Raw genomic sequence first — 24,654 nt, forward strand, 5'->3', positions numbered from 1 at the left:
ATTTTTATGAACAGACTACCTATAGGAAATTAGCCACTCTTATAAAAATTGGGTACTTTTTTCTAGTTTTACTTTTCAGATATAATTGCAGCAATGACTCTGCAACTGTCTTATTCACAACTTGTTACAACAGAATATAGCGAAGGGGTGCAACTTTAAGAAAAAGTGAGTAGCACATTGTGGCAGTTTGAGCCACATTAGAAATCCAAAATCCACTTTCCAGGCTTCCCCCACCCCTTCCCACAATTCATCTCAACACCGAAGAGAAAACTTTCAGGCAGAGGCTTCTATAGGGGGTAAAGGGGAAGTAATATACATTTATTTACACAAATAAATACTCTACAAGCTAAAAGCAACTATATATATATATTACACTTCTATAAGTCTTTTAAGATCCTCCCTCAATTAGTCCAGGAAAAGCCCTTCAGAGCTGATAGGTAACCAGTCTTTCTCTCATGGGAGTGTTCAGGGAACCTGAAACACTCCCCCGCCAACCTCCAGCTGTTTGCTACAGTCCTTTCTTCTTCACAGAGTCCAAGAAGACAGCTTTGAGTCCTTTCTCCTTGGTTTTGTGCCATTTCTGCTGTGTCATCCTCTCTCTCACTCATCATACCTCGGTTCGTAAGCTGCTGTAATGTAGTCAGCTTATCAAACGTTCTCCAAGTCAGCTTTCGGCTGTCCCCGGTCAAACCTCTGTAGGGCAACTCCCGAGCCCTTTGGCCCATCTCCAATTCTTGCCTGGAGTTCTTCCAGTTGTTGCAATGAATCACAACTGTTTCTCCTGGCAACCGAGCCTCCTCCTCCAGCCTGTCTCTTGGCTCAGCTTCAATACTAAGCCTTAGAATCCACCCCTCACCAGCCTAAATGCAGTGGGGGGAAAAGCCCCCTAGCCTTGGCCACAGGCAGCTCGGTCCAGTTATACACTGCCCCAAGCGCCCTGAAGCCCAGCTGCAGGGGGGGGAAGAGGGCCTGGCCTCCTCCCTCTTACCTCAGGTGCTGTGAGTCGCCCCTCACAAACACTCACTCCAATGCTGCCTCCAACCCCGGCTTAGGCAGGGCTGGGGGATGCAGGGCCTCCTCTCCCCCCTGAGGGGGAAGAAGGAGGCTCTGCCACCCCTTGGCCTTCTCACACCCGCACACAGCAGCAGACACAGGCAGAATTCCCCACAACTTCCGCCGGTTGTGTATATATGATTTTTCAGCAGAAGCGAATAAGACGAGGGGTGATTGGCCCTCAAGGGAACACTGCCCTGGCACCCAATCCCCTCTGGGCCCCCTGCTCTCAGAGGGGCCAATCTCAACCTATGACAACCGTAGACAGTCATCTTTGGTCATTGCATCTACCCAAATCAGCAAGAATCCTATAGAAATAAATAACTTTGAAATAATAATAGAAAAAGGCTATCTTATTCTTTGTGCACTTCGAGAGTGCCTTGCTACTTAAGCACTTGGAAAATTATTTTTTCCTGATGTTTTCAACTATCATTTTTTCCCCCCTGTGTTTTGCTCCCATTATTTGTCTTTTCATCAAACCACAGAAAAATAAAATTGGAAAAAAGAGGTGCCTGTGGAGCACAGGGGAAACAAAGCATTACAGGTGTGGAGAACAGAGGGAATGTGTAACAATGGATTTAGTGTTGTTTGTAGCCTCATCTTTCCAGCCTGTCCAGCAAGAGGTCACATTGCCCAACTCGTCATGTTTCAGTGAAAAAGAAACCCATGACTGTTGCAACCAGGAAATGTTGACATAATGGAGTTACTAAGAAAACCTGAATTTTAGTCATTTTCTATGTTAGATACATTGCAGGCAAGGTCACACAAGTTTTATTCACAGTAACACCACTGGGGTCTTTTTCTCTTTACATGGTTCATGACAATCAGTCAAAATGCCTTTTTTTTTTTTTTAATCAGCACACAAAATGAAATAGCATTTTCCACAAGCACATGGAAAATAACATGGTGAGCCTGTAGAGTGGTTGTATCCTGTGAACATATTTTCAGGGTTTATTGCAAGGAAGGGCATTGCAGAGAACTGCCAGCAGGACAGATTCAGGCACTTTCAATGCCTGGGAAGAGAATTAATCCTGTATTCAAGAATTTTCTCAGTACTGGAAATTCTGGACAATGAGCTACCTATGACATGACACCAAGACTCCACCACACTTTGAAATAGTCATTGTTGGAAGTAGCAGTACCTGCATATATGGAAGAATGAACAAATTATATTCAACTAAAGAGAGTTACTATTGCAGGCAAGGGTTCTGTGGCACAAAACAAGAAGGAGAAAGGCAGAGCCAGCTGTATAATTTGAACACGATGAACAAGGCAAAGAGAGGGATGGAAAAAGAGATGAGTAGGTGTGGGACCTCATGAACTTGTGGTAGTACAGGTGGGTTCTTCCCACCATAGTAGGAAAGGAGGGAGTGGGGAACGGGACCATCTGCCTGCGCCACACTGGGGTTGTTTGCGTGAGAGGCAGTGAGAACACAAGATGCAAAGGCAGTACAGCTGAGCCTGTGCCCCTGTCTTTGCACCCTAGATCGCTGCTAAGCCCCTTGCAGGTACCTTTGCTTTCAGATCAGTTTTTACGCTCACTATTAGCAGCAATTCATGTCCCACAATCTCACACTTTTCTGAGACTGGAATATGACTGAATTCCACTGATTTACTCAAAAAACCTCTCCAAAATCCCCTTAAAAACATTAATGTAGAAATCTTCATGTTAATTCGGTCAAGAGTCACTTCAGAGTAAAACATTTGGGACAAACAGAAGATAAGGGGTGGGTGTTTATTTATTAGGTGTTTATTCATTTTGGGGCCCTGAAAATGTGTGCAAATGGCCTCCCTGTTAAAGAACTTCACCTAAAGACGTTGACTAAATCAATGCCAGTTAGGATTAGAAGCCAGGATTTCTAAAACCTTGATCTGCATATTTAGCTACCTCTTATTATCTATTTCTTCCTTTTCAGAGCAACTGATCACAGGTAAACTACAGATCTACACGTTTTGCAAATGATGTAAAAATTGTGAAAATAATTGAATTGATGCACAAGGAGTGTATGGACAAAACTTGAATTGCTTGTCTTAATATTCCTGCATGCTGCTAAGCTTGAATCCTTGTATCCTCTGCTCCTTAATTGATACAGGAATACAAAATGTTCCTTTTGTTTAAGAAGTCAACTGAAGTAAGCAAAAATGAAAACAAAAGCTTCTATTTTCTTGGAAAAGCAAGTGGCAAGCAGTAAATTCTGGTTAATGAAAGGGAAGTGTTTCATGACAGAGCGATTTCAGGCAGAACTAACCACAAATACATGTCATTCTTCATTTACTGTGAAGTTGAGAAATATTTGAAAGCTAAAAGTCACACTCAAAATATTTTCAAGTTATTAGTAAAACTAAGGTTATCACTCCTGCTACAACTCCCAAAATATATAAATACCCTGCTTTGAATATGTACCTCAAAATGGATAGTTCTTGCCATTACCAATGTAACCCAAATACTTAGGGACATTTTAAAACACACCATTAAGAGTCACTTATCTTTCTAATTGAATGGTTTCTGTTGGGATGTCTCTAAAAAACATAAAACTACTGAATTACTGAATCTAATTTAAATTCCGCTCAGATAAGAGGTAGAAAAATCATTACAAATCTGTTCTTGCTCAAAATATTTTTTGTTGTTTATTTATGACTTAAAGAATTTCTCAAACTTGAGTTTATTTATTTTGCTAATATACCATGTTTATAAGACACTGCATATTTTTATACTGGGAAAGGCTCACCTCATTTACTTCCTAGGCTGCAATTAACAGTATCCTTGTAATTTCCTCTATTGCAATAATTTTCATTTTTTTCACCCTAACAGTTCAACCATGATAATTCAAAATAGCAGTGTTGAAAGGTAAGTGAGCTTTTTAAAAATAAATCATCTCAGTTTTATTTGTATTTTCCCTCATTTCATTTGACAAGAACATTTATTCCCTGATTAAAAAGCTCAAGACAGGCATATAGAGCCATCATTTAGGGCTCTGAGCAACCAGGTCTATTGAAAGATGTTCCAGCTCACAGCAGGGGCATTGGAACTAGACAGCCTTTAAGGCCCCTTCTACCCCAATCCAAATCATTTCATGATTCTATGATTAGAAATACAGAAAAAACAAAAACTTGGCATTAGGGAGTTGCACAACACTTCTATCTGAGGAAAAAAAACAAAGACAAAACCAAAAAAATCAAGTGAGAAACCTTCTATAGTTTAATGGTCTAAAAAATCAAATTAAGTCCATTAATTACAGAAAGGTTATTTAAACTGTGTATCCTCCAGAGATTCTGGCCTCTTTACAAGTTACTTTGGTAACTTCCACTGATATGGACACCTGTTCTTTGGATCCCTGTTCAGACTACCATCCTTACTTCATTGAGGACACCAAACAGCAGCTAGATGTTCTGTAATAATAATAATGACTTCTAGGAATTTGAAACCAAAGTGAGAAACAGATTTTCTTAATTTTCTAATAGTGTGAGCTGCAACACAGTGTGAAAATGCAGGACAAAACATCTAGAATATTTTTCTCCAGTGTCATAGACATGTTCTTGCCTTGCTTATTAAGATAAGTTCATTTAGAAACACACGCTAATGTAATTTCCTTTTGAAAAGGAATAATGATTTCTTCTGTTTAAACATGGGGAAGGACCTAAACATCTCTGCACTGGACAATAGGAGAACTGTTGTGCTCTGGGAGCACAGCACTGTGAGGACTGTCTTTGTTGGGCCTTGCATAGGCACCCAGCTGCAGACAGATGGTTACTTGACTCTTTCAGTAATAGTGTTAGTTAACAAAAGCCTAGGGAAGTATAAGGCAACCCTTCCAGCTCTGCTCTTTCCTTCCAAGTCTGTAAATCCCCTCCCAACCCAAAACTTCACTAGCCTTTGAGAAAAACATCTGCAATGACAGAGATTGAGTGCACTGGAGGCCAATCAGCAATTTAAGGTATCTTTGGTTGGACTCCTAAATGCCTAGCAGCATACTTATATCATAGCCTAATTCAAAGAGGTTAAGAGCATTCTATGGATCTGTCATTATTTTAGGGGAATTTTAGGCACCAATCTGTCTGTCAGAGCAAAGCGTGAGATAGTCAAGAGCCTAATGATCATCCCACCACCTCAGAAGTCCATGTATTCAGGCAGGCAGTACCCACCCTCACTGGACCTAGAGACTGGAGGTTGCTGAAATGGGAGAAAGTAGAGGCCAGAAGGGGAGTATCCATGTGCTGTGCCCAGGAGGATGTGCTCAGGCATCAGGATAAGCCAGCCATTCATTTCCCCTTTCTCGAGGAAATGAGGTGAGTAGGATCCCTTTGCTTGGCTGCTGGCATTCCTTTTTTACTTTGTTCTTTCAACAGGACATTTCTGCTTGACAAAGCTTTACTCCTTGAGTCCTTGAGTTCTTATTTTTTCAGACTTCAAGTTTCTTTAAGCTATGGATATCTTTGGGTTACAATTCATATTTAAGAATTACTTTCAAGCTTAATTTAAAGACTTCCAAATAAACAAAAGCACAATGATGTTCCCAAGCATGTTTTAGCAATAGTTAAGCTGTGCACTAGAAATCGTTTCTGTTATTTATAAATTTCCTCACAGTTGGCATCAAAGTTCACTCTGACATTTTTTGTTACCTCTGTTACCTGTTAACTTTCCACAGGCCATCATCAAGACAGATCTGGGTATTTTTCTTGTACAGCAAAACGCTTGTGTCTTAGTAGTCTTCTCATAAGAGAGAGACGTTTGATTTCCTCAAATTTCCCTCTACATCATAACATTCTGCTTTAGGTTCCTCTCCAACTACTTTTCCAAACAGACATCACCACTGAAAAGTTTGTTTCATTTTGCTCCCATCAATGCTGCACAGAGATAACACTTCTTCCTTAAGAAGAGCCCAGGATTATCCACTTTGATCTAAAACACTGGGCTGCAGATCAGGCTAAGTTGATTTTCTACTGTCACCTGTAGTCATGTGCAGTTCCTGTTCAGTGTCACTGATTTCTAGGAAGAGGAAAACTCCATTTTGTCTTTTTTTTCCCTCAGATATTGTTACATGTGAATGTGGTTGGAGGTTTTTCAGAAGTCCAGTCTCCCCGTACAATTGAAGCATAGAAAAGAAAAAAACTGGGTGAGAAACGAAAAAAACCCGAACAAACAAACAAAAACAAACAAAACAAAAACAACAACAAAAACAAACAAAAAAAACAAAACAAAACAAACAAACATAAAAACAAAAAAAAAAAAAGCCCAAGGAAAACCACCAGGAAAAAGAAAGGAAAAGCTGTAGCAGGGTGTTAGTAATATTTATCTTTGACAATCACAGAACATGTTCTAAAACACAATTCTTCATTCTTCAATTATCTACAAAACATAATTTTACCAGGTTTCTTCTGTGTGAATTTGTTTTCTTCTTTTAGCTTGTTTTTCCAGAGGAACAACCCTCGTGCAAATATGCCATCTGCCTGTCTGCCTCCCAACTCCAGTTTCAGTCAACAGCCAACTTGAGCCAAATTTGAGAGAGGTGCAACATTCTCAAAGATGCTAAGTTCTTACAAGTTCATGGAAAACTGGCAGCCTAAAAGAAGAAAGAAGCTCATTTTAGTATCTTATGGTGAATCAAAGACAGATCCAACTCAGTGTCTCTATTTGAAGAGGTAGCAGCCATCTGGCCAGCATGTAGGCACATTTTGTCAAGACACAGAATCATTAAGTTTGGAAAAGATCTCCAAGATCACTTGAGTCCAACCTTCGGGAGAAGAGCCCAACCCCCACATGGCGACAATCTCCTTTTAGGAGATCACCCTTGAGCCTCCTCTTCTCCAGGCTAAACAACCCCAGCTCCCTCAGCCATTCCCCATAGGACTTATCCTCTAGACTCTTCATCACCTCCATTGCTCTTCACTGGACAGTCCAGCACCTCAATGTCTTTCTTGAAGTGAGGGACCTAGAACTGGACATGGGATTTGAGGTGTGGCCTCCCCAGTGCCCAGTACAGGATCACTGCCCTGGTCCTGCTGGCCACGCTATTGCTAATACAGGTCAGGTTGCCATTGGCTTTCTTGGCCGCCTGGGCACACTGCTGGCTCATGTTCAGCCTCTGTTGACTGGCATCCCCAGGTCTTTTTCCACTGGGCAGCTTTCCAGCGACTCTGACCCCAGCTTGTAGCACTGCTTGGGGTTGTTGTGACCCAAGGACAGGACCTGGCACTTGAACCTCATACCACTGGCCTCAGCCCATTGATCCAGCCTGTCCAGACCCTTCTGCAGAGCCTACACGTGGACCCCTGAATCAGCCACAGGAACCACGGAAGCTTTTCTGAGTAAGATTGGTGGAAAGGAGCTGAAGGGCGGGATAAGGGCCTATAAAACACAGGAAGCTAGACTTCATTAATCTTGCTGCTCCTCATCTTCTACTGATTAAAGAAATGACCACCTCACTAATGAGAACACAGAAAGAAGAATCACTGATAAATTTTGGGCTCAGTATCAGATCATCAGTGGGTTTAGTTAGTTATTTTACTATAATAAAGCGTGTCAGCACAGACAAGACACTAGGAAACTCCATGAAATCCAGAAAACTCATGAAGAGTTGACAGCATTATACTAATACACCTGTTATGCCATCTTGTCCTAGTACATAGTCATCACTTCACACCATCCTTACCATACCTAAAAGATCACTGTGGAGACTGAAATGAAATATTTGAGATTATTAAATTTTATACTACCTTCCTATTATATATCATTTTCGGTTACACTTGATGAGGGGCCTTTCTGTGTCCCAATGTTGTCCCTAACCTACCTGTAGCCTAGACATGAGTAGCTATTTGTACCATGTTCAGATAAATACAGAACAAGGTTTTGAAATGCACTGACCTGAAAAACCTGATGGCAAGTACCAAGGGATTTGGAAGTTAAACCCTGCAGCCTTACATTATTATTCCTACACTCCTAAAAGCAGCATTTAATAAAAATTCGTTCTGCAGCAAGCTTGGACAGTGTTCCATGAAGGCTGTCTCCTGCATTCTTAAAAAGCAAGTCAAAATACCTTCTTGCAAATGAATCCAAAACAGCATGGTTATGAATGTGATTCTCTTTCTCATCTGAGAAAGAGACTCTGCCATGGTGGGTTCACATCTGCTGCCAGCTGGGTCCATTTATCAGATGTTAGATTAACAGCAGAAGTTGGAGCAGCAGCAGGAAAACAATCTGTCAAGATAAAGAAGACATAGATGAATATAACCCGTCAAAACTTGAAAACAAAGTAAGCATTGTTGCAAAAGGAATGGGAAAATGTGTCTGTTGAGTAATTGCTGTGTGGCAGTAAAATATCAGAAAATTTGCTTTGCCTGAGACTGTAGAGAAAGTCTGACGATACGATTTCTGTGGGACTGCTTGTATGAGAACAGAAAATAAAAACAACAACAAAAAAAAGCAGTAAAGCAATAGGAAAAAACCCCTTGGTATTAACATTTAAGAGGGGTTGTCTGGAGAAGAAAATTTATGCAATGCCTTTGTTGAAGAACATCTGAATATTTAGACAACTCCCACCAATGCTGGGAGTCAGTGGCTTTATAGAAAAAAAAAAACCAAATAAAAATAGCAAGGTACTGTGTTAGACACACAAACTCATACACACAGTTCAAAGAATCATTAGATATTTGAAAAAGGTTTCCACAGTAGCAACTGAAACAGGTTGCAGCTGCCTATGCCAGCAGAAAGTAAGAAACAAGGTCTGAATCATGAAAGGGAGGTTGGTTCCCAGCTGCAGGCTGCAAGACAGGGCCAGTCTCCATTCAGCTCAGTCTCCCAGCTTTCCCTAGTCAGTGACTCAAGTAACAGCTAAACTAGCTCAGCAATTTTCCTTAGGAAACCCTGGAGGTTCCTCTAGACAACAACATATTTTCCTTTGTTTTTTGCACACAGTAGTGGAAAGGGCGGAACACTCACCTGGCTTACTGTAGTCTTGAGCCTAGTTCTCTGGAAAGCACTCTGGATGATGATTGTTTAGTATCTTCTTGCTCATTCAGTATTTTTGCAAAGAGCCCCTATGGTTCACAGCTTTGGGTTGTCTCCTGGGAGCAGATACCTTTCTCGGTCAGAGAGGCAGAAGGTTTAAACCTGCATTCCCACAATATTATATGAATGGCCCAATCACCATCCCTACCTAACACCACCAAGACTTTCCCAGAAGATGTGGCATTTGCAAACTCAGTGACAAGGGGTAGGCTAGAGCCAGATCATTTGATACCCTGAACTGCCAGTCTGGGCTCTCTACTCCATCCCTGAGCAGAGTGTAAATCCAATGCAAGCCCAAGGAGTGGCCAGTTTGATTTCAGCATCTCCTAGTGAAACGAAGCACTGCCAGGGCTCCTACTGGAGTGTTGAAGGTTTTGTGAATGTTGCTGTATGCCATCAGCTACAAAGGTATGGTGATTCCCAGGTCCTTGTTGTGATTTACCTGAGTGAAAGAGCTCACTAGATGTTCTTCCTTTTTATCAGTGGCTATGACCACTGGCTTTCACAGGTGGAGCAACATGCTGGTGTGTCTCCGTTGAAGAGACTGGAATGTTTGTTAAAGAGGATGAGTTATGAGACAGACCAAACTCCTCTCTCTCAGCAATTGTAAATTCAAAAATTAAGGGGCTTTAATCGAGGAAGTGTGGGAAAAAAAGAAGAAATAACAACCCTTTATTAAAAGATGGATGTATGTTGGCAAGAACAGTAACAGAACATAAAAACAACTAAACAATAGTCCTGTACCCAGAAGTTCCCTTCAAATAAAAGAATAAAAGTCTGGATACTTCTCTGTCTTTAGCGCAGTTCTAATCACGGTTGGCGGGGGCGCTGTTGGATCGCTGGAGGTGCAGGGCCTGCAGTTCTCGTGGTGACCTGCAGGGGGTCTGGGGGGTGGTCTCGGATCGCAGGAGAAGCCGGAAAAAAAACAAAACAGAGACCCTTCCCGCAGTGGAAGAAGGGCAGGAGGAAAAGCAGTCCACCCCCCACGGGACTCACTGTTGTTCTCAGATGACGGTGTTTCAAAGCTCCTCCTTTTCTCCCAGTGAGCACAGAGACTCTCTGATGAAAACGCAGCAGGTCCAGGCTGGAGACAAAAGACAGCTCGCAGGCAAGTTGAGGCCAGCAGTCAGGGCTGACCAGGACAGGAAGCCAGAAAGACAGATCTCCAGGCCTTCTCTCCAAATGCCCGCATGCAGACCCCCGTCTCCGTCTGAGAGAGAGAACTCAGCCCTCTGACCTCTCCCCTCCGAGCAGAGCCAGCCACCCCCTCCCAAAACTCCTCCCCTCTCCCCCCAGCCTCTGATGGAGCCATCCGAATGCGGTCTGGCCAGCTAGTTCTTTTGTAAGGCTAATTGACTCCTTTCCCCCTTTCCATTCAAACTCCATCTTTCCTACAGTGGGGGGCAGGGGGAAGAAAAAATTCTCCTGGATTTCTAACCTATAACATGGTGTCAACAATGTTTGCTCCTATTACACCCTCCATGAGAGATCTCTCTGAGTCAGGTCTGAAGGAGCAAACTGGCACAGAGAAGTCACTTTCAACCAGTCAGGCAACAAATCTGCTGTGTAAGTACCTGTATTTCCAACATCTGTGTTATTTTCAAAGGATGCAGGAGTCCTGTTTGTCTGCCCTAAAAGCAAGAGAGGCTGTGCCATTTCCTGTGCCTGTGGAATCTTCAAAGGCAGACTGCAGAGACTTTGAGTCAGGCATCTTCCTCCTTCTCTGAATCACATGCTTGTGCAGAAGCTGTTAGTCACTTTTGTCATCCATTCTAGCATGGGACAAAAAGTTGAGCTCAGTGAAGTACTTTGTAAATATAAATATCTCCTAATAGGAAAAAAGTAACTTCCTTCCTCTATGGAAACTGTAAACAAGAAAATAAAAATACCTTCTTGACATAGTTGCTGGATCCACCTCTGGTATTTCTTAAGCATGTGCTGTCAGTATAAACAGTTGGATGATTTCCCCACACAGCATCCAAAACACATTTCCAGCTACAGCTGCTCTGCACTTGCTGAAGAAAGGCAGTCATAGTCTCAGAGGACTCTGCACTGGCTGCACAAGTGGCCTCATCATTTTTGCTGTATTTTGTTTATGATGTCAATAGCTAAGAAAGAAACAGGTCCACATCTTGCATCATCAGAAAAGAGTTTGAAGACAAAATACATTTTCCTATTTATCTCAAACTATTCCACAGTTACTCATATGTAGCAGGGTTGGTGTACTTTTTTTCCTAAAGCAGAAAAGGTGGAGAAGTTGCCAACAGCAGCCATGCTATTCCTTGAAATACACTTATCAGCTCCAAGAGTTCTGGAGTTAAAAAGACTTTGAATCATTTCAAGTAGAATTTTTCTGTTGCAAAGTCTATGCACTGGAATGCCTTCTCATTGAACTTTCCCATAAACTAAAGAAACATGTACTGGTGACTTGTGACCACCGATCAATTAAACCAGCTCCCTAACAGAAATAATTCCTAGGCAGTCAGACTTGTTTGAGGAAAATGACACAATGGAGAGTGACATTAACTGTCACTAAGGTAATGGACAAAGCTGCATTCAGGTTTGTACATCCATCCTATACAGATTGTAGCTCTAATGCCTGGGAGGAGATGCACTGTTTACAACTATTACAACTGCTCCTGGCAGAGGCTCTGATTTATATATATATTCTTCTTCTGTGTTTGTGTTTCTTAGAAAAGAAAGAGGGTTTGTTTTAAAGAAAGCAGAACATGTGTACATATGGGTTTCTTAGAAAAGTACTGCCCTCTGCTCACAGCAGGCAACCCGAGAATTTCCCAGCTGGGTGGAAGGAGGGAATCTGTGAAACTAGATCAGGGCTCCACTGCTTGACAGCCACTGAGAGCAACTCCCTCTTCTGCAGCTGCACTCAAGATGCAGGAGAGGACCTCTCTGACAGCAGCAGCAATGCAGAGGCCAGCAGTGAAGGCTTTTGTCCTCTGTCTGTGGAACAGCCCACTATGACATGAAATAGGCTGCCAAATGTCCAAGGTCTGCCAAGCACAGCACGAGGTGCAGCTGAACTAGGTGTTGAGGGAACAAGCTGCTTCTTCCTGAGCTGTGGTGTCACTGAGGGGCACTATGAATTCATCATTTTAGAAACTTCCACACTTTCTAGGGAACCAGTGAAATGGGAATGAGATTAAATGTGTCTTTAACTGTAATTCGTGGGTTCAGATTAGAGTAGGCTACAACAGAGATCTGTGATGACCAACTGTGACCTGCCTATTGGCTCTTGAATGGCACACAGAGAAGTACTGCGCTTCTGAGGGCAGATCCCATGCTCAGAAGCAAGGAGATGTCTCCAAATCCCAGAAATGGCACCACAGGGAAGACTAAATGAACATAAGTCCTGCAATCAGGAGCAAGGTGATTCAAGGAAGAAAAATGAGCAACTTGTCTCACTGATGATTATACTATAGCATTTCTAGAAGCATATTGAACCTGAGATGGCCAATACAGATTGGCTAAGGGATTCTATAAAGTAGCCACTTGATTGTTCTAGTCAATTCATCATACTTCTGCTTACTTCTACTCCTTGGTCTAATTTTATCCTAGTGCTGCTCTTCAACAGTATTTTGTTCAGCCATGTGTAAGCAAGACCAGTTCTAAAGCTACTTTCCTTTCTTTCAAGGACTAAGCTCAGGTCCATCTTTGTTTGCATTACTTAGCTCAGTGCCCAAAATCAAGACCTCTGTTGCCTTACTTATAAATACCTTTCAGTGTCTGCAGATAACTAGATTTACCATTAATCATTAATTACAACTACAATCAGTCAAAAGCCCAAGCAAGTTCACCTTACTTCACTGCACTTTGAACCTTGCAGCTCTGTTTTTAAGGTAATATTCATGCCAACAGACTTTAACATCTGAGTTACACCCTAGGCAACTTAGCTCAGCCAGACTGGGAGATGGTTATATAAGAATTTTGGTAATCTGATCTGATGAACCCACAACTGGACTTCTTGAAAGGCAGCCACCTTCCTAAGTCAACATTCAAAATGTTCATGCCATAGGAGATTTATTTCTACTAGATTTCTTGCTAGCTGCAGAGGGAAGCAGAAGAAAAGGCAAACTGAACTTCTAGGTCTTCATACCCCTCTCTCAATACAACTGTCCCCTTTAGTGGGAACAAAACTCCTCTTGATACTTTCTCTTCCCATTCTCTCGTGGTGAGGTGAGCTCTGCAAGTAGTAGTGGCTCATAGCCTACTTGTCTGAGGCTGAACCCAGCACATCACCTCCGCCTTTCAAACAAGCCCATAGGTCTACTTCCAAATGACCTTCCCCTGCTTTTAGAAACTCTTATCTAATGCCAGAAAGCTTGTCTCTGTAATCCTACTACCTTCCCCTGCCTCTGTAAACAACCTCTTCCTCAGCACGCACTGCTAAGCAAAGCAGCTTCCCTGGTGGCTTTGCATGTCTCGAACCAACCTCCTATGTGCTTCTGCCTTTCATTTATATGTGCTTGAATATGTACTTGCATATGAAATACAAACTCTTGATTACTCTGATTTTTTTTATTCTCTCAAGAATTTCCTCATCAATGTGCTTCCATGCACCATATATAAAAGGACCTGTGCAAGATGAAGTTGTACAGTGTATCAGCTGGAGCAAATCTCTGTGATCATTCACATGCTATACATCGCATGAAGTTATTCCGATCTACTGCTTGTGTTCTTCAAAGAAGTTCTGACACTTGGTAACATCCCATATCAATGCTCAGTCTGCTCATCCTACATTTTTACTCAACAAATTTATGCAAACTAATGCCCCTCTCACTGTGATGCTATGCAAATATTTTGCAGCTGAAATCTCAGCCTATAAATAACTCCATGTCTGGCAGTGCCTACCAGCATGTATAAAGCATTCCCACAAATATAACCGAGCAGCAAGACTAGAAATGAGGAAACAATCACATAAAGCTAGCACTTCACCACACAGAATCTCCGTACAAACCGATGTGAAAATACAGATTTCCCCAGTTGCAATGAAAGAACATTTTGTTCTGGGATTACATATGCAAGCTCTAGCAGGAATTATTTAGCTTGAAATGGGTGAAGATAAATTAATACAGTTTCCATTGAATATGCCAGGACAATTATTTTCAGCCCATTTAAAAATATTCACAGAATGTACTTCAACATAGCATCACAAGGACTGATTGAAAAAAACAATGCAGGCAGGATGGAAGCCTATAGCTAAGGACACGTAAGTACATTCACTCTGGATTTGGCCTTGTAGTAGGGAGTAATAGGATACTGCAGGGAAAGTTGTAGCTGGCCCTTACTAATATTTTAATAAAAGGAAAACCATAAGAGGTTTATGACCATTTCTGTCCTATTTTATCTTCTTCCCAAACCAACATTTTCTGAGCTGTAGGAGGGGAACCAGACTCGCTACTGCTGAGACAGATTTCTGCGCTCAGGATGCTGAGTCATGGTGCAGGGGAAGCTGCTCCCACAGGCCACCAGCATTTCTGATGCATCAAGAGAAAAGTGCCTTACCTCAAGTTACAGGAACAACTACGAAGCACCTGAGTTCTGATTAAGAAAAAAAAAATCAGGTTGAACAATGCATTTGGTGTGAGGCTGGAGTAAGTGCATACTTTTGATCAAGTGAAAAATCAAAGACTAAACACCACTGATGTATTAACAGTTAAGAATGTGGTATTTTAAAATCTTCTAATCATGTGCAGCTAAATAACAGAAAATCTTCCTGAAATTAGCCCAGTGCAGTCCTGTTAGAGCAAGTTCAAATCAATGCATTTATTCTCACGTTACTTTCATTGAAGCGCTGGACATGGCCAGGTTAGATGCACAATGAGAGGTCTCTCCTTTTCTAGCCATACACATTGTGTTGCACTGGGCACGGCAAAATAGCCATCCCAGCATATGTGCAATTTGAAAAATAAACATCATAAAACTCAGAAGAATGCTGTTACTGGCACAGGAATCCTGTTCTGTCTCTTCACTGTTGTGACACGGCATTGCACAGGTCTTTAAAGAAAGCATAAAAACTTAACTGTGTAGATTATAAACAAAACAGTTTATTGATTTAATATATGTTTTCAAGGGACTTCCATGTTGCAGTTTAGAACTCCATTTGGTAAAAAAGGGAATCCTTCACAAACCTCATCTTCACTAAATAAAACATATAACTTCAAGGTCAAGTGAAACAACCAAAATATTCAAACCAGATCCTGACCGTTAACTATGTAGGTTCCTAGAATCACAAAAGAATCCATAAGCACAAAATGTGGGGTTTTTTTGAGTTTTCTAGATTGATAGTAATATAGGAAACCCAGTATGTGATTCATCCTAGCTAGATTGTACCATCTCAAAGCTGGACTTCTAGCTAAGCCAGGACTGACTTCTCTCATCTGTATAAAACATCTATGTGTGAACAACGTAGACTGTCCTCTGGCAAAGATTACTCTGTACCATCCACAGAGAAAGTTCACATTATTGTAATCAGATTTTTTACTTTTTTTTTTTTTTAAATAGGGATTCAGGGTGGGATATTAAAGCAAAATTCATATGTAGTAATCAGCTACAATATTACCTCTGCATTTTGCATTAAACCAAGTAATCACTGACACAATAAGCTCACATCCATACACAGTTTTCATTAAAACACTGCATAATATGGTAGCCATTTTGGCACAGCTGCCTCACAGTAGCAACAGCTGAGGGAGAAAACTGAATGCTTGCACACTACTCTGATGAATTAGGTGTTTAGGCTGATTTTAACAGTTAAAAACAAACAAAAAGCAAAATTGGAAAAAACCCTCAATGTTTTAAAAATTGAGCCAAATGCTTAAGATTCAATCCCATAATTCCTGATCTACTTGAAATGAACATCTGTTGTCAGCCAAAGCCATTTTGGAAACAGTGAGTAAGACTTCATCCCCTTATGCTAAAGCCAAAAGAGACTGCACAAATTCTGTCACCTTTTCTGAGGTTTTCATATAGGATTCCTTGCGCAGAGCATGCAAGTGCTCAAACTCAGGAATGCCCAGTTGTGGAGTTCTAATTGCATTGCAGGTTCTTTGACTTCGTCACTATTATGTCATGGTCTCACTTTTACATTGCCAGCAATACGGAAGCCCCATGCTCCATCTCTACTACACATCCCGATATCTTTATTAAATAATCTCATGAAGCATGCATTTCACTTTCATATTTTTGTTCAGCCTGTCACAAGTCAGCAGTGTGCATTTTGTCACCAGACTCCAGGAGCTTTCGGCATTGTCCAAACTGTACCAAACTGTAGGCACACCGCTTGATCTCCTGGTCAGAATTGGAGCATGAGACCTCTTGCTGTTAACAGGACAGTCTCAGTGGTAGAGCAATGTGAGGCAGGCTTCATTAGGTATCAGGAAAGCGTCAGGATTACAATTCTTTACTCCTCCTTGGAGTGTGGCCTTGGAGAAGGTGTAAAGGGATCAGGTTGCTGCTACTGTCCAGAAGGCATTGGAGGCAGCCTGCAGCTGACAGCTGGGATCTGGAGGAAGCTGCTGTCTGCTTGGTATTAGTAGAAGAGGTCTCAGGAAATGGCAAAAGACGTACAGCTGTACCTCCGCAAAGGATGCTGGGTTGCCTCTGTGATGGCTGACAACATCACCTCAAAACAGTGCCAGAGATCTTCTTGGAAAAGCAGAAAAGTCCACAATGCAGATCTACAGTGGTCCATAAGAGACACATGAACATCCCAAGCCTTTTACACTGATCAGTTACTTGAATTCACATGCTGCCATCAGGGAAAATATGGTAATGACAGACAAAAAACCTTGGTGTTCAAATACATTTTAGTTTGAGCATATAAAGGGGTTCATATCTTTAGTCTCTGGTGCCCTAACAACTTGAGCAGCTGAAGAGATGGCTTGCATATTTTCTGGTGATGAGCTACTCTTCTTGAAGTGGGCTCTGAAAAATGTATTGCTTAAAAATGCACCGCGATCATGGCTGAACATGGCAGAGGTGGTAAAAATGAGAGGGACTATCCCCAGTGCTCCTGTGTTTAGTTATCAGAACACAGCAGTATGGAGTTTAAGTCTGGCCCTCCTTGTAGGTAAAAATTTCCCATAATTGAAATATATAAATTACAGAAACATACCTAATCATCAACAATAAAAAATCATCCAAAACAAAGCAGCATGAAATGAATAGTACCCAGGCTCTTGAGATCCATAAATCCATTGTATAAAAGTGAAAATGACAGTACGTAGGCCTAAATAAAAAAGGTATTCCAGTGTTAACTGAGCGAGTGCAGTCCTGAGAGTGCTGAGAACAGTGTTTTTACGAAGAAGCTATCTGGAAGCCGTAACAATATAGAGGTAGAAAATAGATGAGGATTTGAGTGGTAGTAAGAAACTGGTTATGATCACAACACCATTCCCTTGAGTTTATTCAGTTCATTTTTTGAAGTCAACAGGAATTTTGTCATTTGTCCTCTGTGGAAGAAAAACTGGACCTTAACTGGAGGCTATCACAGTAGAGCTTGGATTTCCAAAAATGCTAGAATATTCCCTTTGAACAGAAACTATTGCACATTTTATCACCAGAGCAAAGTTAGTAAGTAGGTAATACTCTGTTCGTAGCGTGTAAGGTATATGTGTTCAGTGTTCTGGGAGATGAAGGGTAAATTGTGAAACTTCAATATAGGATACATGCTACCTCACAGGATTGTTTCTATCAGGAGCTCCATGACACATGACAATATGCAGCACAGGACTTAATTCTACTGTCATCTGCTTGAATACACAGACTCCAGAGAAAGTTATGTTTGCTTCACTGAAAGCAGAATTAACCCCTTTGTCAGGAGGAGAAAATTTTGATATGCACATCCAGACATAACCTAAGCCTGAAGATAATTCAGCAGACAGGCTGGCTGGCAGATACACAGTTTTTGGCATGTGGATTACGGGTCACAGATGTATTTTGCCAGCCTGCAGACACTAAAGGCTAGAGTTCAGTATCAAATAAGGAAAAAGAAATCAAAAGAACAAACAACATCTCACAGCATTTTACCAGAATCCTTATTCAGTACTGTACTATTGTTGCTGAGTTGAATTCCGGATTTCCAGTTCAGTGACCTGGATGAACACCCGTCAAAATAATCACAGCTTTGTTTCTTCAGTACTGGCCTCTGAACAGCCTTCAGGTCAAAATTATATTATTGAGATTAGCACCATGGTAATTACCTATTGGAACAGTTTAAAGTTCTTCGAATACAAGTTATGGTTCAGGAAGGAATACAAGACGTTTATAAAAAATTACTTCTTCGAAAAAAAGTAATTCTATTAAAAATATGTAACCCATGATAGAACATTCCATTTTACCTGTCATGGAAAATAAAAAATAGTGCATACATAGAATGCATTCAAAATACATGAGGCCAAATTCTGCACTGAATTAAGTGAGAACTTTGCTGATGTACTAGCTGGAAATCTTCTTTTATGGCCACTGTAATCACTAAGATTTTTATTATTATTATTATTATTTCACAGGTATTTAGATTTCATCTAGTGCATTATTTGACCGATAATAAATGAGTGTACAAAGAACAAATTATATGTCAACAACATATATTCTCTGTTCCATACTACATCAATTAGCATGACCAAAACTGGAGTAACTACAACCAGTACTGATTGCGCTTCAAAGTTGGGTTTGTTTTCCGACAATATTGGATGACTTCAGGATCAAGATTTAAAATGCTGTTTTGCAGAGGCCTTCCTATAGTTGGAGAAACCACTGCATGAAGCAGCTGCTCATGTCTTACTGCCATGAATGTTGATGCTGTACTTCTCTCAGCACCCTTCAGAAGAGGAGTCACTGTAACAGTAGGTACAGTCAAGCTCCATTCCAGACACCGACCTGGACTACTGAGGATTGCATCTGCTTGACTTTTGACAAGTGATTTCATCTTCTCTTTCTTCTGGCACATTAACAAAATGCACACAAAAGTAACAGCAACAATGAGTAGCACAGACACCAGGACCAGAGGGATAATGATGTACCAAGCATTGCTGCTTTCACCCACTTGCTCTCTGGGACTCTTGGCATTAACCTGGCTTGTAGTCTTTATCTCCTCAGATACACTTGTTCTCATTGCCAGATTTAGCAATGGGCCTTTCTCATGTAGATATCCCTACGGCCATACCACCCTGAGAACGCCCGATCTCGTCTGATCTCGGAAGCTAAGTAGGGTCCGGCCCGGTTAGTACTTGGATGGGAGACCGCCTGGGAATACCGGGTGCTGTAGGCTTTTAGCTGGCTTCCCGCCAAGTCCCCCGAAACTCGACAACAAGGACCCGCCTCCCAGAGAGGGAAAAGAAAAAAAAGAAACCAAGCAGCCAAAGTTATAGCAAATATATATATATATATTTTACATATAAGACAGATACACAAAAGGAGAATACCACACACCGGGGGGGGGGGGGGGGAGGGAGAAGGACAAAAAGGGGCAAGGACCGAACAAGTCAAACAGCCAGTCGAAGGCAAACTAGCAAAAATCTCACCACTTCCCTTCGAACAGGCAGGATGGCCAGACACGGTCCTAGGCTCTCCCCTCACGCGTGGCAGATAACGGCAGTCACTGTAGGCCTCGGCTCCAGATAAGCCCGACCGAAACAGGGACCCACCGTTCTCGAACCTCGCCGGAGAGGAAGAGAGCGAACTCTCTTATCAATGCCTTATTTATACCCTAGGTTACATAAAGGAATAGCATGGAATACTTCCTTGGTCACCTTCCTAGTTCCTTCCTGGTTACAAGCTGGTTTCCAGGAAGGCCTAGACTGAAACCATCACATTCTGCCCTGGCCACTTAGTTGATTCAGGCTTCTGTGGTGCTACTGCAGGCTCTTCCTCCTGTGAGGAAGCTGGTGCCTCATACTTTGAGGTAGTATGAACCTTTAAAGTAGTCATGCTGGTTACAAAAGGCACTTCTGTCATAAAACCCTGCACAAGTGGAGGACTGTGTGGCACAGTGGAATACTGAAAACAGCCAACAGCAGGTTGCACAGCATCTGCCCTGAGTATAAATGTAAATGAGTCATTTAACAGATCAATGCCTGTCATATTTGTATCTATGTCTAGAAGCAAAACACCACCATCAATGTCAGCCTGGGTGAATGTCTGAATGTCTTCAAACACTGCATCGCTCACAAACTTTTTCTTTACAATCTTTCCATGTGAGGGGGGCACTATCACTTCAAATCTAGGATTACTATTTGTCAAATTAGCTAGCTCAGATGCATCCAGGTCACTGCTTCCAAATTTATAAGCCACTCCATTTGAAATCTGCATATCAGGTACAACTTGTACTAAAGGCTTCACTGTGATGTTCAGCACTTGTCCTGTTAGATTGCCTTCTGCAGTGAAAAGCATGAACTTCAGTACTTCTTCGGATGCAGTGAGATTTGACAGGTGGTAGGAGAGCCTTCCCGAGTACAAATGTGCCTGTTCAAATTTAGTAACCTGCTTATTTCCAATCATCAGGTGCCCGTATTTGAGTAGCTGAGTTATTTCATACATAATGTTAGTGCTTTTTCCATTTGTGACAGCTGAAAGCTGAACATTAGTAATAGTGACAGATGTCTGGCCCTGTGGAAGTACAACATTGGTAAGGTTGACTAGGACAAGAACAATTGGTATGACTTCAAGACTGAACAGTTTGTATAAAGGGCAGTGTTTACCATCAGTCACAGTGAAACAAAATACCCCAGAAGATGAACTTCCATCCTGTACATACCAAATGTTACCACTGTCAACATCAGCTTGTGTGAAATCTTTTATAGAGACACTGAGATTGCTTTTCATTGCTAAATAACCATTATTGGGGTTGCTAACAATGGTATATTTGAGCTCAGCTGGGGCATTATCTAAGTCTTCAACTTTCAGGTTCTCTGACCCCAGCACTGACATATCTCCTTGCAGGACTTTCAAGTGCAGCCTTTTAGTCTTGAGTTCTGGAGATCGGTCATTCACTGGAAAAATAGTGATATTAAACATCTCCTCTAAAACTTCACTATGGGGTTTTGTTGCAGACTCGCTCTTTAGGTTTAACCAAACAGCAAAAGCGAAACCGTCATTAAGCGATTCGGAATTATCACGTACATACACAATTCCAAATTTGTTCAGTATGTATTGGGAGAAATTAGGTTTTTCTTTGGTAACGTTTCTTTCTCCAACAACAATCATGCCATGTTGGGGGAAAGAAACAACCTGATACCAGACTTCATACATGGAGCGCTGTATGTCAGGTAGTTTAATCAATAGATTTGAAGCATCTAAATTTGTTTTATTGATCAATACTCTGCCTCCTTCCTGGACTGTGGCACCTGGCAGAAAGGAAAAGAGTCTTAGTAATTGGCAATTTTACAGTTGCAATACTTCAGAAATCAGATATCAAACACTGATGATGCTCAGAAAATTTTCTCCTTCATAGTATCCTTGATTTCTATATGTCATAACTAAAAATGTATTATCACTACTTTTAAAATACAGTCACACATAAGAGACAAGATTTTCTACTGATGCATATACTAAAATTAAAGAAATATCAGAGTGTCAAAACTTCTGAGTGTTTTCACCTACAATTATAGAAAATAGAGAATATTCTCTACAGCAGTAGGAATCACCAAACATAGGTAGTTAATCTCATTTCTAAAGATGTAGTGATGTGGCTTTCCAAGCTACTATTTACATTACACTGTGTCAGAAGTATTCTGTTTATTGCTTACTGAAGAGAAAGGAGCCTGTGTTTTTCTTCAGTTCTTCAATGGAACCCTGACAGACCCAAAACAATTTGGAGCCCAAACAGTACAGCATTTTTACCTATATTTGCTAGAAGACGACTATTCCGATCATCTCTGGTAATTTCATATGAAATGACAATATGGAACACCTGGAGGTCCAGAGCTGATGGTGGAGAGGAGACAGTAAATGTAAAGAAATCTTCTGCACTCCAGCCAGCTAACTCAGCATGTAAGTGTTCGTACATGATCACACCTTCATCAACTTATTTTGGGTAAAGGAAAGTCACAGGTGTAAGAGGAAAATGACTTTAACCAGAGGACTGTTAAGGACAGAAAAAAAATATCTTGAGAACATTGTTCAAAGAGGTCTTTGCACCTTAGTCCATGCACAGCATATATGGAACTTACAGAATTGTTTAGGTTAGAAAAGACCTTTAAGATCAAGTCCAACCATTAACCCAGCACTGACAAGTCCACTACTAAACCACGTCCCCAAGTGCCAGATCTACACATCTTTTAAAATCTCCAGGTTGGTGATTCAATCACTTCCCTGGCCTGGTTCAATGTTAGATCACCCTTCACATGAAGAAAGATTTCCTAATATTCCAGCTAAATGTGCCCTGGCACAACCTGAGGGCATTTCCTCTCATCCTATAGCTTGTTACTTAGGCAAAGAAGCCGATCCTCACCTGACTACAACCTCCTTTCAGGTAGTTGTAGAGAGCAATAAGATTCCCCCTGACCCTCCTTTTCAGGTGCCCCCTGAGCCTCCTTTTCTCCAGATAAACACCCTCAGTTCCCTCAGGCACTCCTAGTAGTGCTCCAGACTCTTCCCCAGCTCTGTTGCCCTTCTCTGGACACGTTCCAGCACCTCAATGTCTTTCTTGTAGTGACTGGCTCAGAACTGGACACAGGATTTGAGATGTGGCCTCACCAGTGCCCAGTACAGGGGGACTGTCACTGCCCTGGTCCTGCTGGCCACACTATTGCTGATCCAAGCCAGGATGCCATTGGCCTTCTTGGCCACCTGGGCACACTGCTGGCTCATGTTCAGCTGCTGTTGACCACCATCCCAAGGTTCTTTTCCACAGGGCAGCCACTCTGCCCCAACCTGAGGTTGTGCTGCCTGAGGTTGTTGTGACCCAAGGTCTCGACTTGGCACTTGGCCTTGCTGAACCTCATACCATTGGCCTTGTCCCACTGATCCAGCCTGTACATAACTTACACTGAGATTATCCTGCACTTCTCTTTTTCTTAAAATGGACTCTGTGTTGCCAGATAACTTACCTGAAAGTAGGCAGAATGTTACTGGGCATGAATGCTTAGTAAGAGCCTTATGTGAGGAGCAGAGATATATAACACTGAGAAACCTATTTCAAACTAGCAATGGTAACGGTGATCATAAACTCAGCTGGACTGTATCTTTAGTGAATCAGAGTAGCATATGCCTAAGGTTTTTCTTTACAAGGACACTAGCAGGTCTGGACTCATTGTCCTGAAAAAGCATATGAAAGACTGAAGGACTGAAAAGGACTTTGATGCAGGTATTTCCTGGGAACAGCCAAAGATACTTGGTAAGAGACTAAGAAAACCAGAAGGGAGCGTAACGACAACTGAAATATAATCTCAAGTATAAGCAAAGAGCTGATGAAATTACTTAGTGGGAAATTTATACATCACAGCAAGAAGGGGATTCCTAAGAAACAGGAAGAAACCTGTTTTGTCCTACATGTGCCTGGGCTGACCTTGCAGATCATCATACTCAAGAGAATCCTATCAGTCCACTGTGAGTAATCAAGACACAGAAATAAATCTTCAGAAAAACAAATGCACACACAACATAAAAACATTTATCTCTCTAGAACCCAAAGCGAAAGGCAGTATTTTCAGACTATTTCTCATCAACAGGAACTATACATGAATTTTAAGATCAATACCATAATACACTGGAACTGCAACAGAATTCCTAATAACAGCAAGATTAGAACACTCTAGTAGATTCAGCATCTGGTCTGCTTGCTAATTTATTCACTAGCCTGGAGAGAAGACAGTCATACCTATTAAATCCTTGGCAAATTCCAGGCAACTGCTAACCTGGCCTGCATGTGTTAGTTTGTAATTGCCACAGAGATCCCTGTCTGAGATGGCGCCAGTTCTGAGTTTACTATTGTAACACACTCCTCACAGCCTGCAAACAGTCTGACGGGACTCATTAGCACACGTTTCTATCACATAGGCTTGAAAGGTGTGAAAAAAGAAAACAAAAAGCTCCCTGCTGCTATCACAGATGAAGCATTTTAGCAGTTTAGAGTCTGAGGTGTGAATACAGAGTTCTAATACTGAAATTATTGCAACAGCCCCCTTTGAGATCACTAGGGAAACTGAGCTTTCAAGGTCGGGTTTCTCAGCAGCCTCGAAACCATCCTACTTTTTCTCTAAAAAAGTCAGACTGATGTGATAAAATCCTATATGCACATCTTCAGGTTTGTGCCTTCTCTATACTAATTTTATTTTTAATGGCTATTATAGGAAAAAAAAATTATATCAAAAGGATACATTGATTCAGGGTAACTTTCCAAAACCTCTAGGACTTCAAGTTGGGAGAGAAAAAAAAAGCAAATATCATGTTGAAAAACTATTGTGTTATTCAAGAGTGTTTAACGCGCAAATAATTTTCTTATATTCCCAAACAACAACTGTTCAAGAAAAAATGCCTTGAAATGCAATAGTGATTTCAGTCCTTTTTTTTTTCCCCCTCTGGCAACAAAGCAATAAACCACAGGGCACAGGAAGAGTTCAGCACCACAGCAAAACATA

At 41.4% G+C, this 24,654-nt stretch overlaps 1 protein-coding gene, 1 long non-coding RNA gene and 1 other non-coding gene across 3 annotated transcripts in view; 1 reads left to right on the forward strand and 2 right to left on the reverse strand.

The window, feature by feature from the left end:
• Positions 1-297: 297 nt before the first annotated feature.
• Positions 298-6,824, reverse strand: LOC135407564 (uncharacterized). The gene is made up of 2 exons (XR_010426924.1): positions 6,420-6,824; positions 298-6,128 (listed from the first exon to the last, which is right to left on the reverse strand). It is a non-coding gene; the product is annotated as an uncharacterized LOC135407564 (long non-coding RNA).
• Positions 6,825-13,800: 6,976 nt separating this feature from the next.
• Positions 13,801-24,654, reverse strand: part of LOC135407563 (chondroitin sulfate proteoglycan 4-like) — a 42,405-nt gene continuing 31,551 nt past the window's right edge. The window contains 3 exon segments of the mRNA XM_064642713.1: positions 13,801-19,229; positions 19,883-21,420; positions 21,917-22,096. Of these exon segments, the coding sequence (XP_064498783.1) occupies positions 18,714-19,229; positions 19,883-21,420; positions 21,917-22,096 (2,234 nt within the window). The 3' untranslated portion in view covers positions 13,801-18,713.
• Positions 19,228-19,346, forward strand: LOC135407902 (5S ribosomal RNA). Its single transcript, XR_010427070.1, has one exon. It is a non-coding gene; the product is annotated as a 5S ribosomal RNA (ribosomal RNA).

The sequence above is a fragment of the Pseudopipra pipra genome, chromosome Z (genome assembly GCF_036250125.1).
Source record: "Pseudopipra pipra isolate bDixPip1 chromosome Z, bDixPip1.hap1, whole genome shotgun sequence".
In the NCBI taxonomy this organism is placed as follows: Eukaryota; Metazoa; Chordata; class Aves; order Passeriformes; family Pipridae; genus Pseudopipra; species Pseudopipra pipra.